We start from the raw sequence: 15,520 nt of genomic DNA, 5'->3' as shown, positions 1-15,520 counted from the left end.
ACTTGTTAAAATAGGAATAATATCTAAACACAGAATACATAGAAGAAAAAAAAAAGTTGTGGTGGCCTAGGGGGTAAAGAACCAACCTCTCAAGTGACTGTGGGTTTGATTCCATGTCAGGCAAGTATCAATACAACTTTCTAAGTATATAGTGCGCACCAATGACTGTATTTCAGAAGGAAAGATAAACTGTGACTCCCGGCTGTCGTCTGAACAGTAGTTACAGGTTGACAGAAGCCAGAAAGCCTGACCACCAGTATTACCTAGGAGTATTGGGTTTGCTCGGGTAACTGGGTTGAGAAGGTCATATAGGCAGTCACTCCTTTTAAAGCACTGGTACTTAGCAGCATGAGGTTAGACTAGAAGCCGACCCCAACATAATTGGGAAAAGAATAGGCAAATCATGAAGTAACAAATGCATTTGTGTTGAATTTTGTTTTGGTTAAAAATGTAATAACAACCTGAAATAGTCCTTCGGATAAATAAGTCTGGTTTTTCCTTGAGGTAAAATGTAAAATAACTTTGTTTTTAAGATACTGAATCACAAATTACTGTTCTTGGAACTCTTATGCTGACTAGATTAATTAATTTTTCTTATTTATGTCTCATAACTGTATCTTGTGGTTGTAATACTGGAATCAAGATTTTTTATCCTTTTATCCGCCATTTGCTTTCTTGATATTAGCATATCTCAAAAACAAATTCTACAGCTTTATAATGAGTTAAGGTTCCAAAACAATATGTTGAATGTATGTTCCAACTTATTAGTTTTATTAGATGTATAGATTAGCTGTTTTCCATGGTTACATCCACTTCCCAAAATATAGCTATGCTATGTTACTAGCTACGTTAGTTTGGGACGAGTGTCGCTTTCCCACAGAGAAAGAATTATTCAAATTGGCTTAATAATTTCACAGCCTTTAGTGTATAAAAAAGAAACAAAAAATATTTCCTCGTTACAATATTAGTATACAAAGTATAGTATTTGAGTGTGCATGTGTGTGTTTGTCGAAATGTCTCATTGACAATTTAAGTACAGTACTCTATAATAAATCAACAATAGCTAATTAGCTACATATTTGATTTACCAAGGTGCAATGACAAAGGGTCTTTAAGCATGAACTTGCATTGTAAGGTGTGACTCAACGCTTAGATTGCTTTCTTGTCAAGTCACAAGGCTGAAATTTGCAAATGTCATGTTTGGCAGGTTTTGGGTTTTAATATCTAGCTAGAATTTGTAGAAATTTCCCTCTATATGACAATAGAAAGCTAAAACGTCTTATAATGACTTAGTCGATTCATCCTCTGCCTTGTCTTTTCCCAACTATGTTGGGGTCGGCTTCCAGTCTAACCGGATGCAGCTGAGTACCAGTGCTTTACATGAAGCGACTGCCCTATCTGACCCCCTCAACCCAGTTACCCGGGTTTATTATAAATCTTGCTTGGTGGTTCAGTGGTCCTACTCACAACTGAGCTATTTGTATGCATACATGTTGAACTATGTTTTTAATACTTACTTCTTGCACCCGGATAGAAAGTAGCTTTCCTTTATAAATAGACTGTTTGATGCAGTTATTTTTTTAAATTCAGAGCATTAGTTTCTGAGAATAGGTTCTTCAAATAAACAATACAGCTTTATAATAAATTAGTATTAGTATAGATCTGGCAAAGTGGTTTCAAACCAGTTAATGGATTTAGGAACAGTCTTAATTATAATAGCTTTCTAAAAAACCTGATTCAAATCAGTTTATAGAATTGAGAGCAACAAGAAGACAGATCATTATAGTAATTTAAAGAGAGATAATATTTTGTTTGTTTTTAACCTAAAGGTTCCGAAATTACTCAAGGGATTTGAAAAAAAAAATTACACTGGCAGGACACTGCTAGGGACTAGGCAGATGATGACTTGCATAAGAAATATAATTTATCTAACTTTACACATAACAGATAAGATAAAAAAAAAATATTCGAAGTGGGCTAAAAATCAGCACTTTTTCAAGGTCAATTTTACAAAAGGCAGTCCCCTAAAACGCCCACCCTTCACCACTTCCTATGTATTTTTGCTGGGAAGAAGAAATTGGATCCAGTTCAGGCACCAGCTGCCTAGCATAATGCTGAATTGGACCTATTTGGGACACACACATGTCAATATATATATATTTTTACTTTTTAACCGATTAAAAAAAAGAGGTTCTTAGTTTGACTTGTATGTATGTATATTTGTAAATGCGGTTTACAGAATAGAATTTGACAGAGTTAGAAGTTTTCGGAAATATGTAATGGAGTTGTTTTCTTTTGTTAAAAGTTTTTAACCAATTTCAAAAAAAGAAAGTTCGCAGTTTGTTCTGTATATTTGAAAGCTCTGCACCGATTTTGATGCCGCTTTCAGCATTTCTCAGAGTTACAAGAAGGTTTCATCCCCTATTTATTTGTGACTTATGTCCATAAAATACTTTTATTCCTTGTTTCTTTCTTCTAACTATATCTAAAAGCCCTATGCTCTCATTTCCAGGTGACATCGATCACGTGCGTGGACTCGGGCGTGCGGCCGATGCCGAGCAGTGCTGCGTACGCCGCCGAGAGGGACGCCTGCCTCAACTACTTTACGAGATGGAACGAAACCGACCAGGTGGGTTAAACAATGTAATATGCAATTATGCACCCCCCGTGCGACACTCACTTTTGCAAAAAAAAAAAACATCGGCCGAATTGATAACCTCCTCCCTTTTGGGAAGTCGGTTAAAAATGAGTTAAATATTAAAAAAAACCGGCCAAGTGCGAGTCGGACTCGCGCACGAAGGGTTGCATACCATTATTTATAAAACTGCATCTTCCTGTTGCCGTTATCGATATCGAGCAAAAATGATGGGAAAAGGCTAGATAGATGATGAGTTGCCATGGGCACAAATATATGTGGAAATTCTGCCAATTTCTAAAAAATAAAAAATTATAAACTCGGATCCCGTTCCGTGGCGATTGTGGCGAACGCCTCGTGCGATCCGTGAGCATAGGAACTCCTGCCCGTACCGGGATAAAATATAGCCTATGTTACTCGGGAAGAGTGTAGCTTTCCAACAGTGAAAAAATAATATTATCGGTAGTTATTAGTTTTGGAGCATTTAGGGTACAAATAAATGAACAAAAAAATGTTTCCTCTCTATTCCATTAGTAAAGATAAGCTATGTTAGTCAGTTTCGTCCAAATCAAGTTTTTGTTACACAGTTGCACTCTCATTTCTTTCACACACCAACACACATGCCCAGCGCGGTATGCGCAAATCCGCCCCACCACGGGGAGGCCCTTCGTAGACTTTTGACAGATAAATTCAAGACTCGGGACTGTCCAATTTTCGCACAATTGTTTTAATCTTATATTAAAAACATTTAAAGGTCAAATGCCTGTTCATTCATGCATTTTTTTGCTATCATGCGGTATTAAACCCTGACCTACGAATCTAAATGGTTTGATAAGAATTATTTCTATACTAATATTATAAAGAAGAAAAATTTGTTTTTTGTAATGGACAAACTCAAAAACTACTGCACCGATTTTAAAAAATATTTTACCGTTGGAAAGCTACACTCTTCCCGAGTAATATAGGCTATATTTAATCCCGGTATGGGCAGTAGTTCCCACGGGACGCGGGTGAAACCGCGCAAAACTGCAAGTATTAAATACGTTGATTTATCAACCGGCGGAAAATATAATAATTGTTGTAGTAAAAGAAATGCCAGCATAGATAATAAAGTAAATACAGGGTTGTCTAAAAGGTCAAGCAAGGTCAACCCGCAAAATCCATATTCCTCATGCTTTCATAATTAAGAGAATCAAATTGAAGAAGTCTAACCTGAATTGTCAAGTTAAAAGAAAAAAAAGAAACAGTACACATAATATTAACATCCTTGGCTGTTGTTACGGGTAAAAGCCAATATTTATTTATTTATTTATTTATTGCAAAATGTATACAGATGCATCTCATGCTAGGTACACATTACCCTGTTAGGGCGCAGCAAATTAACTTAAAACTAAAAGTTATTTATTTATATTATAATAATGACTTAGACTATAAATATATATATATATATAACATTAATTTATAAGAAGTTAACAATATCAAATAGTTTATATTGTTAATTTAAACAATAGAAATACTTATTAGTTAAACTTACATCTACAGTATAAGACGTTTTGTAACACTCCTTGTAAAACTGGTGCATCCAGTGAGACTGGAAGACGATCCCAACATAGTTGGGAAAAGGCTCTAGAATTCTAGATATTATGTTGGACCTACATAAAATATTTTATCTACGGGCAACAGTTAACAGTAAACAACTTGAAAACGAAAAAGAACCCGAAGCATACATGTCTTCATGTAAGCTTAAGTTTGATCTGCGGGATTGCTCGCGCCAGTAACCGCGGCCCTGGTACATAAAAGGCCTACGACGGAACACGACGGTTTTTAGTCAGTAAGAGTCTGACACTCCCTCACCGCTGCTAACCCACAGCGGGAGGGATCATTTGATGATTTTTGACGTCGTTAAAAAAAAAAGCTTAAGTTTGATCATCTAGATTTTACAGCTTGACTTCTTTTCAACATAAGTTAGTAACTAAGTAAAATTATATTAGCACATGCCCGACTTACAAAACTGTGGTACATTCCAGGTGGAGTTTGTAGAACAACTGTTGGCGCGCATGTGTCACTACCAGCATGGGCATATCAACGCGTACCTCAAGCCGATGCTGCAAAGAGACTTCATCAGTATGCTGCCCAGTAAGTGATCCAGATTCAGATATATTTATTTGTAAACTTAGGTGATTCTAAGTAAGTAAGTATGTATGTCCATCTTAGTATATCTTGGACACCAATGACTGATAAAAAGGTGAAGGAAAACATCTCGAGGAAACCTGGAGTATATAGTCTGAAATCAGCAACCCGAATTGAGCAAGCGTGGTGATTAATGCTCAATCCTTCTCCGTGTGAGAAGGCCGAAACGCTGTAACAGTAATAGGCACATTATACACATGTAGAGTTCGTTACAAAATATGTATATTCAAATTAGACTGAAATATCAATACTTTTTCACAATGAAAATTCAATGGCATCCAGACTGTTGTTCAAGGAGATTAGTCAGCTGCGCAGGACATATTACAGAGCACAAGCATTTGCTTAGACACAGGTGCACTCACTATTCCTTCACTCTCATAGCCGGTCATAGCCCGATGGGATCGCATCCGGCCAGAACTCGACAACAACTGGAGAGAGATTTCAAGCAGGACTGACATATACGAGCTCTCATGCACGGGTGCATTAATCACCAACTTCCAGAATACATCCTGTTTGGTGAAAGTTTTTTAAAACCCACAAAGCGATTTGGCAAACTCAGGCAGTGTCATCATATAAGAACAAAGTCTTTGCACACATATTCCTGGATTTATATTAAGAAATAATTAAAAAAGCGAATAAGTTATGAAAATAAAACTTATACTGAAATCTTCTAAATCAAGGAAGCTCTATGTAATCATGTCACCAGCATGCCTAATTCCGATTTTATCTGTGGTCGGGGCAGCATGTTTTCTTCTTCCATACTCTTCTATCTGCCGTCATCTCACAAGTAGTTCTTTCTATCCACGTAGTCTTTCACACAATCCATCCATCGTTTCTTTAGGTGTCCCCTTCCACTATTCCTTTGTGCAACCTTGACTTAATACCATTATCATATTTAGATATCTCTTGTGAAGGTTTTCAGTCATTGAATTTCAGATCAGTTGTCAATTGTTAAATCTATTTGTGGATCATTTTTTCTGAAGATACCAGCTATACTGCGCTGTTTTATTCGCAAAAAAGTATTGAGAACGGCGCCATCTGTAATTTCACATATCTAAAAACTGAAACTATATACAGAGATATATGTATGCGTTGCTGGGATGTTTATTTTGTCACTTTTTCCCAGCAAAAACATAGGAAGTGGCTAAGAAGATAAATTGATGTAAATCCATAAGCTATCACAGTTTTTATGACCTGGATGAATTGAATTTTCTGTGCAGAAAATTCGAAATCGCTTAGTGAGTTTAAGAAACTTTCATAAAGCAATTGGTGATTGATACACAGATACATATACATTCTGTAATAGGCATACATACCAGTAATGTAATTTGTAATGTATCGTTTATAACTTCTGTGTATGTATTGCTGTTGGTGTACCTATATAAATAAATAAATACACTAATGTATTGGAGAGCACGTTGTTATCTGTCCTGCTTGTGACCTCTCTCCGGTGGTGTCGGATTGTCGTCCCATCGCGCTATAAGAGTGAAGGAATAGTGAGTGCATATGTGCTTGCGCAAATGCGCCTGCACTTATTTTTTCCTTTAATTTTCTTTTGTTTATTTTGGTAATCAATATTATCTATTACACGATAAAGTTCGATTATTCATACTATGTATATCTTGATAACCGAACAGGAAAATATATATATGCATTCAGATAACATTCTGCAACTGTTATTCCCAGCAAAAGCACATAGGAAGTGGTGAAAGGCGGATATCTTAGCCGTTGAGAAGTTCCCAATTAATACATATTAGTTTATTACATGTAAACATACATAAGAAGTGGTGAAAGGTCGAAAAGTGTCGAATTTATACATAGAAAGTCGTGAAAGGCAGACATATAAGCCGATGAAAAGTTTCCAAATAATACGAAATACTTATTATTTTTTTACAAGCAAAAAGCCCCAGTAATTGGTGGTCCAAAAGTGACGAATTTTCAGTCTATTTGGAACTCGATTTTGGTCTTGGCTCTCGAAAAGTGTCTCATTACTGTTACAGCTTTTTTATCGTCCCACTGCTGGGCTGCAGCCTCCTCTCACACGGAGAAGGATTGAGCATTAATTGCCACGCTTAATACATGTTATTTTATATCACACAATAGAAATTGGTGGTCCAAAAGTGCCGAATTTTCAATCAAATTTGAAAAAAAAAAACAAATAAGTGGTCTTGACGGCCGAATTTTCGGTTTAATCCAAACCGAAAAAAATAATTATTTTTAATGGATTGTCTAACCCCAGGCGTAAGGTTCTTACTATCCCTAAATTTCCCTACAGAGAAAGGTCTAGACCATGTAGCCGAGAATATCCTGTCATACCTGGATGCCAGTTCCCTCTGTGCTGCCGAGCTGGTCTGCAGAGAGTGGCTGAGGGTCATATCTGAGGGTATGCTGTGGAAGAAGTTGATTGAGAGGAAAGTGAGAACTGACTCGCTGTGGAGAGGTCTTGCTGAACGGAGAGGGTGGTGAGTTATATAAAATTTACTTTATTTATAGTTTTTATTTGTGTATTTACTAGCTTTGGTTCTGAGGAGGCTACTTCTTGCATTAAAATAAAAGTTGCCTGTAGATTTCTACGATAAATGGGCTATGTAACACTGAAAGGATTTTTCATAATGGTTCATTAGTTTCTGATAAGTTTAAGCAAAGAAGCTCTTTAGCTAAAGATATTACATTATATATACATACTTTTTTTTTGTTTATTAGCTTTTGCCTGCAGTTTTACCAATATAGTTTTTATTCTAATGTTATATTTTTTTACATATTTAGTGTAAAACTAAATTACTTTTCTTTCTTCTACTGCAAAATTCCATCAAAATCCATTCAACTGTAGAAGTAACAACCATACACACAAACTCTTACCTTTATTATTAGCACAATATGTAACTGTAATTTGTATTATTATGTTTCAGGATACAGTACCTATTTAAACCGAAGCCAGGTAGCCAGCATCCGTCCCACTCGTTCTACAGACAGTTGTACCCCAAGATCATTAAGGATATACAGAGTATTGAGGATAACTGGCGAATGGGCAAACATAACTTGCAGGTGAGCTACTCTATATACATCAAAATGAATCCCTATATCCCTTGGTCCTCTCATCATCATCTTCCTGCCCTGCTCCCAAGTCATTTGGGGTCGGCGCAACGTGTCTTTTTCTTCCATTCCTCTCTATCAGACGTCATTCTTACATCCACTCCCTTCTGCTTCATGTCCTCTTTCAGGCAATCAATCCATCTTTTCCTCGGTCTACCTCTGCCTCTCCATCCTTCCACATTCATGCTTAGCACACTCTTTGTAGCATGCGTTTCACACCGTCTCATCACATGCCCATACCACGACAAATCCCTTGGTCCTCTATATGTATAAAAATGAATCCCTGTATCCCTTGGTCCTCTATATGTATAAAAATGAATCCCTGTATCACTTGGTCCTCTATATGTATAAAAATGAATCCCTGTATCCCTTGGTCCTCTATATGTATAAAAATGAATCCCTGTATCACTTGGTCCTCTATATGTATAAAAATGAATCCCTATATCGCTTGGGCCTCTATATGTATAAAAATGAATCCCTTTATCCATTGGTCCTCTATGTGTATAAAAATGAATCCGTATAGCCCTTGGTCCTCTATATGTATAAAAATGAATCCCTATATCCCTTGGTCCTCTATATGTATAAAAATGGATCTGTATATCCGTTGGTCCTCTATATGATGTATAAAAATGAATCCGTATAACCATTGGTCCTCTATACGTATAAAAATGAATCCCTATAGCCCTTGGTCCTCTATATGTAAAAAAATGAATCCCTATATCCGTTGGTCCTCTATGTGTATAAAGACGGGGCGCTGGGCCGACAGGCAGGGCCTGATCTCTCTCCGGTGGTGTCGGATTGCCGTCCCATCGGGCTATGTCCAAGCAAATGCTTGTGAAAATAAAAATATATCCCTTGGTCACGCCATCACCCATGAACCGCTGGACCGATTAAGCTGAAAACCAGGGTTGTAGTAGCTTAGACCCTTAGGATAGTTTTTGTCCCAATGTTTAAATTTTTGGCAAAGAAACTACTTTCTATACCCGAATCAAAAGTAGGATAAAAAGTTGAAGAATGAATTTCCTTGAAAACAGACAGCTATCAACTTAACAAAATATTTGGTACCACTATAAATAAAATTGTAAACAAACTATATTTTGTTCTAATCTATGTTTTTTTCTTCCACAGAGGATAAATTGTAGATCAGAAAACTCGAAAGGCGTCTACTGTCTACAATACGACGACAATAAAATAGTTTCCGGTTTAAGAGATAACACTATTAAGATATGGGACAGGAAAACATTACAATGTGTCAGGGTGAGTTGCTATCTTTATTTGTCTAGCCGTTTCCTTGAAATCACTAGTGTAAAACCAATTATGGAGTCGGCTTACAGTCTTAATGAATGCAGCTACGTATGTACCTTTGTGCTACATGGAAAGACTGCCTATCTGACCTCTTCAACCCAGATACTTGGGAAATCTGATAGACCTTGGTAAGACTGGTTGTCAGACTTTCTGCCTTGTGACTGCCAAAGATGTAGAAATGACAGCCGGTACCTGCCAATTTATCGTGCCTTCTGAACGGAAGAACGCGGCATGATATGATGATAATCCATCTAGAGAGTTTTATAATCGACCGAACCGTACTGCTGCCACTTAGTCAAGTACTTTATAACTCCAACTTAGTGCAAAATTAACATGACAATGGGTTTTTCACATTGCCATATCAGACTTCTGGTTCAAAACAATCTTGTAATGGAGAATATGTGATTGCAAAATACCCGTTGGAAGGCAAGAGATGTGATGGCAAACAGCCAATAATAGAATAGAATGTAAAGACTTATGTACACAACTTGGTAGAAAATATGTTAAGAGTATTTTGTCGTCCACAGGAACTCCAAGGTCACACAGGGTCAGTACTATGCCTTCAATACGACGAGCGAGCAATAATATCGGGGTCTTCAGACAGCACCGTCCGAGTGTGGGACGTGAACACGGGCGCCATGCTCAACACGCTCATACACCACTGCGAGGCTGTGCTGCATCTCAGGTTCTGCAACGGCATGATGGTCACTTGCAGTAAGGTGGGTCAATAGGGGGTGTCATTTGGGGTCAAAAAGATGGGGTGTCATTTTGGGGACACATGGGTGTCATTATGGCAGTCACACATCCGGAGTCATTTAGAAGTCATACCTATGAGGGAGTCATTATGGGGTCACAAAGGTGTCATAATGACAGTCACACATCCAAAGTCATGTAGACGTCATACCTACGAGGGAGTCATTATGGGATCACAAAGGTGTCATTATGCCAGTCACAAGGCCGGAGTCATTTAGATGCCATACCTATGAGGGAGTCATTATGGTGTCACAAAGGTGTCATAATGACAGTCACACATCCAAAGTCGGGTCGTGAATAATATGAGTCATTGGGGGATCACAGAGGTGTTATTACGGTAGCCATACAACCGGATTCATAGTAATGAATGGGTCTTGAAGATTAGCGTAAAGGTGCGTACGGATTGCGCGTACCCTGGTACGCGTACTCAGTATACGCGTATCCGGAACGCCTAGTCCATACCTGCAGCTACGCGTTCACTCTTGGGGTACGCGTACCGCGCGAGCCAACTCGCAGCGCGAGCCACCGTCTGTCGGTTTTTGGTCGCGCGTCAAAGAAGACGCACGCGGCCGGCTACGCTATATTTGGACGGCAAAATGAATAAACACGCGTGTTCTTGTCGGAGTCATGGCGAATGACTGGGGCTCGCGGAGCGCTCTGGATCGATTGACCTCGCGTACAGGTTCGCGGCGGTCCGTACTGGAGCTGTACGCGTATCCAATGTACGCGTGGACAGTGCTTCCCAACTACGCGTAACACAGGAACGCGCAATCCGTACGCACCTTAAGACAACACGGTTCACGTATGAAACATTTAGATCCAACATTTTTCACATAATAAAATACATAAAATATCATTTATTTCGGTGACAGCTTGAACAACAATCCATACTAAGGGGTTCGTGTTCCAAAAAAGTTTGACACACACTGGCCAACAATTTTCTAACCTCCCTTTCAAATCGTTCCAGGACCGTTCGATAGCGGTTTGGGACATGACATCGACCACAGAGATCATGCTGCGAAGAGTGCTGGTCGGTCACCGAGCGGCCGTCAACGTCGTGGATTTCGACGAGAAATATATTGTCAGCGCCAGTGGGGATCGTACTATTAAAGTAAGGAAGTAAAATCTGGTATTTTTTAACTGACTGACTTCCCAAAAATCATCTTGAGCCTTTTCCCCTGCTATGTTGGGGTCGGCTTCCAGTCTGACTAGTGTTTTACAAGAAGCGACTGCCTATCTGACCACCTCAACCCAGTTAAGCGGGCAACGACTTCCCAAAAATGAGGTTCTCAATTCTGATGTATTTTATTTTAAATGTTAGACTGTGCAAGACATAAAGTCTGTTCTCACCATAAAGTGCAGGTCTGAAGGAAAAATTTCTAAAGAAAAAAAGCTTTGTACTTGATTGTTTAATTTTCTTCTTGTATCATAATTTGTTAAAAAAAATGATCTCAGAATGTACAGGCAAGATTTTCTCTAACATTATAATTTTTCATGTAATAAAAGCGATCATTTTGAAAGAAATACATACTGTGTGTAAAAAAAATATAATGTGGAAAAAGGTGCCTGTTTGTTTGCTTGAAAACGCTAATTTAAAGAACTTTTAAGAACTAAAAATCATTATTTACTTCGTTGGAGGTATACAGCTCATGTATCGAAGAAGGCAATAGGCTACTTTTTGAAGTAGTTTCACCGTCTAAACCGCTAGAAAAATACTACCTTATTTCTTATAAACACTAACCCCATTATATTTTCTTCAAGCCAACATAAAAATTTCTCTGTCCAAGGTATGGAACACATCATCGTGCGAGTTCGTTCGCACCCTGAACGGTCACAAGCGAGGCATCGCGTGCCTGCAGTACCGAGACCGACTGGTGGTCTCGGGTTCATCCGACAACACTATCCGACTGTGGGATATTGAGTGCGGACAGTGTATACGGGTGTTGGAGGGCCATGAAGAGCTTGTGAGGTGTATACGGTGAGTGATTTTGATGTAAGGTTCACTTTTTTGGGACAGGGTTCATGTTTTAGTATAGGGTTCAGGGCTCATTCTTTAGGCTAGGCTTCACTTTTTCACAATAGGGTTCGCGTTTTAGGTTAGGGTTCATATTTTTTGTGTAGGGTTCACTTTTTTGGGATCGGGTTCATGTTTTTAGGATAGGGTTCAAGTTTTGAAGATAGGGTTCAGGGTTCATTCTTTAGGCTAGGGTTCACTTTTTCACATTAGGGTTCGCGTTTTAGGATAGGGTTCCTTTTTTTGTATTGGGGTTCATATTTTGAGGTCTGGGTTCACCTTGGTAGGGTTCATAAATATCCTATGAGTTTATCCCCACACTGAACGGTCACAAGCGAGGCATCGCGTGCCTGCAGTACCGAGACCGACTGGTGGTCTCGGGTTCATCCGACAACACTATCCGACTGTGGGATATTGAGTGCGGACAGTGTATACGGGTGTTGGAGGGCCATGAAGAGCTTGTGAGGTGTATACGGTGAGTGATTTTGATGTAAGGTTCACTTTTTTGGGACAGGGTTCATGTTTTAGTATAGGGTTCAGGGCTCATTCTTTAGGCTAGGCTTCACTTTTTCACAATAGGGTTCGCGTTTTAGGTTAGGGTTCATATTTTTTGTGTAGGGTTCACTTTTTTGGGATCGGGTTCATGTTTTTAGGATAGGGTTCAAGTTTTGAAGATAGGGTTCAGGGTTCATTCTTTAGGCTAGGGTTCACTTTTTCACATTAGGGTTCGCGTTTTAGGATAGGGTTCCTTTTTTTGTATTGGGGTTCATATTTTGAGGTCTGGGTTCACCTTGGTAGGGTTCATAAATATCCTATGAGTTTATCCCCACACTGAACGGTCACAAGCGAGGCATCGCGTGCCTGCAGTACCGAGACCGACTGGTGGTCTCGGGTTCATCCGACAACACTATCCGACTGTGGGATATTGAGTGCGGACAGTGTATACGGGTGTTGGAGGGCCATGAAGAGCTTGTGAGGTGTATACGGTGAGTAAATTTGATATAGGGTTCATATTTTTTGTGTAGGGTTCACTTTTTTCAGATAGGGTTCCAGTTTTAAGGTTAGGGTTCAGGGTTCATTCTTTAGGCAGGGTTCATTCTTTAGGCTGGGTTCACTTTTTCAGTTTAGGGTTCGCGTTTTGGGATAGGGTTCATGTTTTAGAATTGGGGTTCATGTTTTGGGGTTAGGGTTCACGTTGATATGATTCATAACGTCCTATGAGTTTATCCCCACCCTGAACGGTCACAAGCGAGGCATCGCGTGCCTGCAGTACCGAGACCGACTGGTGGTCTCGGGTTCATCCGACAACACTATCCGACTGTGGGATATTGAGTGCGGACAGTGTATACGGGTGTTGGAGGGACATGAAGAGCTTGTGAGGTGTATACGGTGAGTGATTTTGATGTAAGGTTCACATTTTGGGGATAGGGTTCAGTTTTTTGGGTAGGGTTCACTTTTTGGGTTAGGGTTCAAGTTTTTAGATTGGGGTTCACTTTTTTAGGATAGGGTTCATGTTTTTAGGATAGGGTTCATGTTTTTAGGATAGGGTTCATGTTTTTAGGATAGGGTTCAGGTTTTAAAGTGAGGGTTCAGGGTTCATTCTTTAGGCTAGGGTTCACGTTGATAGGGTTCATAACGTCCTATGAGTTTATCCCCACGCTGAACGGTCACAAGCGAGGCATCGCGTGCCTGCAGTACCGAGACCGACTGGTGGTCTCGGGTTCATCCGACAACACTATCCGACTGTGGGATATTGAGTGCGGACAGTGTATACGAGTTGGAAGGACACGAAGAACTTGTGAGGTGTATACGGTGAGTTTTTTTAAAGTAAGGTTCATATTTTTTATGTAGTGTTCACTTTTTTGGGTCAGGGTTCATGTTTTTAGGATAGGGTTCATGTTTCTAGGATAGGGTTCAGTTTTTAAAGAAAGGGTTCGTTTTTAGATAAGGGTTCATGTTTTAGACTAGGGTTCACTTTTTAGTAGCAGGGTTCACTTTTTAGTCGAAGGGTTCATGTTGTGAGGTCAGGGTTCACGTTGGTAGGGTTCTTAAAGTCCTATGAGTTTATCCCCACGCTGAACGGTCACAAGCGAGGCATCGCGTGCCTGCAGTACCGAGACCGACTGGTGGTCTCGGGTTCATCCGACAACACTATCCGACTGTGGGATATTGAGTGCGGACAGTGTATACGGGTGTTGGAGGGACATGAAGAGCTTGTGAGGTGTATACGGTGAGTAATTTTGATGTGGGGTTCACTTTTTTGGGGTAAGGTTCACGTTTCTGGGGTAGGGTTCATGTTCTAGGGTAGGATTCATATTTCAGGGTTAGGGTTCATGATGTGTACTGAATACAATATCATATTTTTATTTGTTTATTATTTATTTATTCAATTTTGAGGTCCCGGGTTCCCGGATTCCCGGTTCGGTCGACATTTGTGTGATGAGCATGCTTGTTGGCCGTGGTCTGGGTGTTACAATATGTATTTATAAATATGTATATATGTAGCTATATGTAGTTTATCAGTTGTGTTAGCACCCATACATAACACAAGTTAATTAATAACTTACCATGGGGCTAACCGACCGTGTGTGAAAAGGTGTCCCGGCATTATGTATATTAAAAATTGATACACATAACCTATTGCAGGCAAACACCACATGTTCTTAAAAAATACTTTTCTTAAAAACACTTACTATGTAACTCTGCTGATCGTAATATGAGAACAGACATGCTTGCATTAGTTGCGGTAAAGAGGCGCATTGAACCATTGCCGCGACTTCGCGCAGGTAGCTCGCGGGCAGCACATTTGCGGTACATTCGCCAGATGTAGACGCACCTTAAAACTACCTCTATGTAAAAAGAATGATTTACCATGTAATTTAAATAATATACCTATTCTTATATAAACTATTACAGATTTGACAACAAGCGGATAGTGAGCGGCGCTTACGACGGTAAAATCAAAGTGTGGGACTTACCCGCAGCACTCGACGTGCGTACGCCGCACCAAGAGCTCTGTCTGAGGACACTCGTGGTGAGTTCACATCTTGCATCCATACACACAGAGTTTTCTACATCAAAATAATCAAATTAGGATGAAAATCAGTACTTTTAGCGTCAAAAAGCCCACCATGTTCACCAAACTAGGTTACAATTACCAAATAACTGATCACTTGCAGGTCAAAAAAGGAGGTTGACAACTTAACCGTCTTTTTCTGAATATATTTTTTTATAGCTGAACCTGAAAGAAGTCTCTTTTGTAACCATTTTTCTTTCCCTTGGCGTTCACTCGTATCGGAATGCTAAACATCTTAGGATCATTTTATTAGCAAATGCGTTTTCGTAGTTTATTTTATGTTCATACATTTCGAGTGAAAGGCGAAAATGAAGCGTCTGATATGCGGTTTTCAATATAGATTTTTTATTGATTTTAAATTCCCCTTAAACTAGAATGTTTATTTTGTATTTATTTTTCTTTCACTCGGCGTTCATTTGTATGGGAATGATGGTGAAAGATGCCAATATCCAAC

General features: G+C 39.3%; 1 protein-coding gene across 1 annotated transcript in view; it reads left to right on the top strand.

Moving 5' to 3' along the window:
* Slmb (supernumerary limbs) overlaps positions 1–15,520 on the top strand; it is a 29,568-nt gene that overhangs the window by 1,742 nt on the left and 12,306 nt on the right. The window contains exons 2-10 of the mRNA XM_064042855.1: positions 2,513–2,629; positions 4,663–4,771; positions 7,101–7,287; positions 7,735–7,870; positions 9,047–9,175; positions 9,751–9,942; positions 10,944–11,087; positions 11,764–11,954; positions 14,907–15,024. Of these exons, the coding sequence (XP_063898925.1) occupies positions 2,513–2,629; positions 4,663–4,771; positions 7,101–7,287; positions 7,735–7,870; positions 9,047–9,175; positions 9,751–9,942; positions 10,944–11,087; positions 11,764–11,954; positions 14,907–15,024 (1,323 nt within the window). The remainder of the gene's footprint in view (positions 1–2,512; positions 2,630–4,662; positions 4,772–7,100; positions 7,288–7,734; positions 7,871–9,046; positions 9,176–9,750; positions 9,943–10,943; positions 11,088–11,763; positions 11,955–14,906; positions 15,025–15,520) is intronic.

The sequence above is a fragment of the Helicoverpa armigera genome, chromosome 30 (assembly GCF_030705265.1).
Source record: "Helicoverpa armigera isolate CAAS_96S chromosome 30, ASM3070526v1, whole genome shotgun sequence".
Taxonomy (NCBI): domain Eukaryota; kingdom Metazoa; phylum Arthropoda; class Insecta; order Lepidoptera; family Noctuidae; genus Helicoverpa; species Helicoverpa armigera.
Note: the sequence above shows the minus strand (reverse complement) of the source record. Positions and strands in the feature narration are given on the sequence as shown.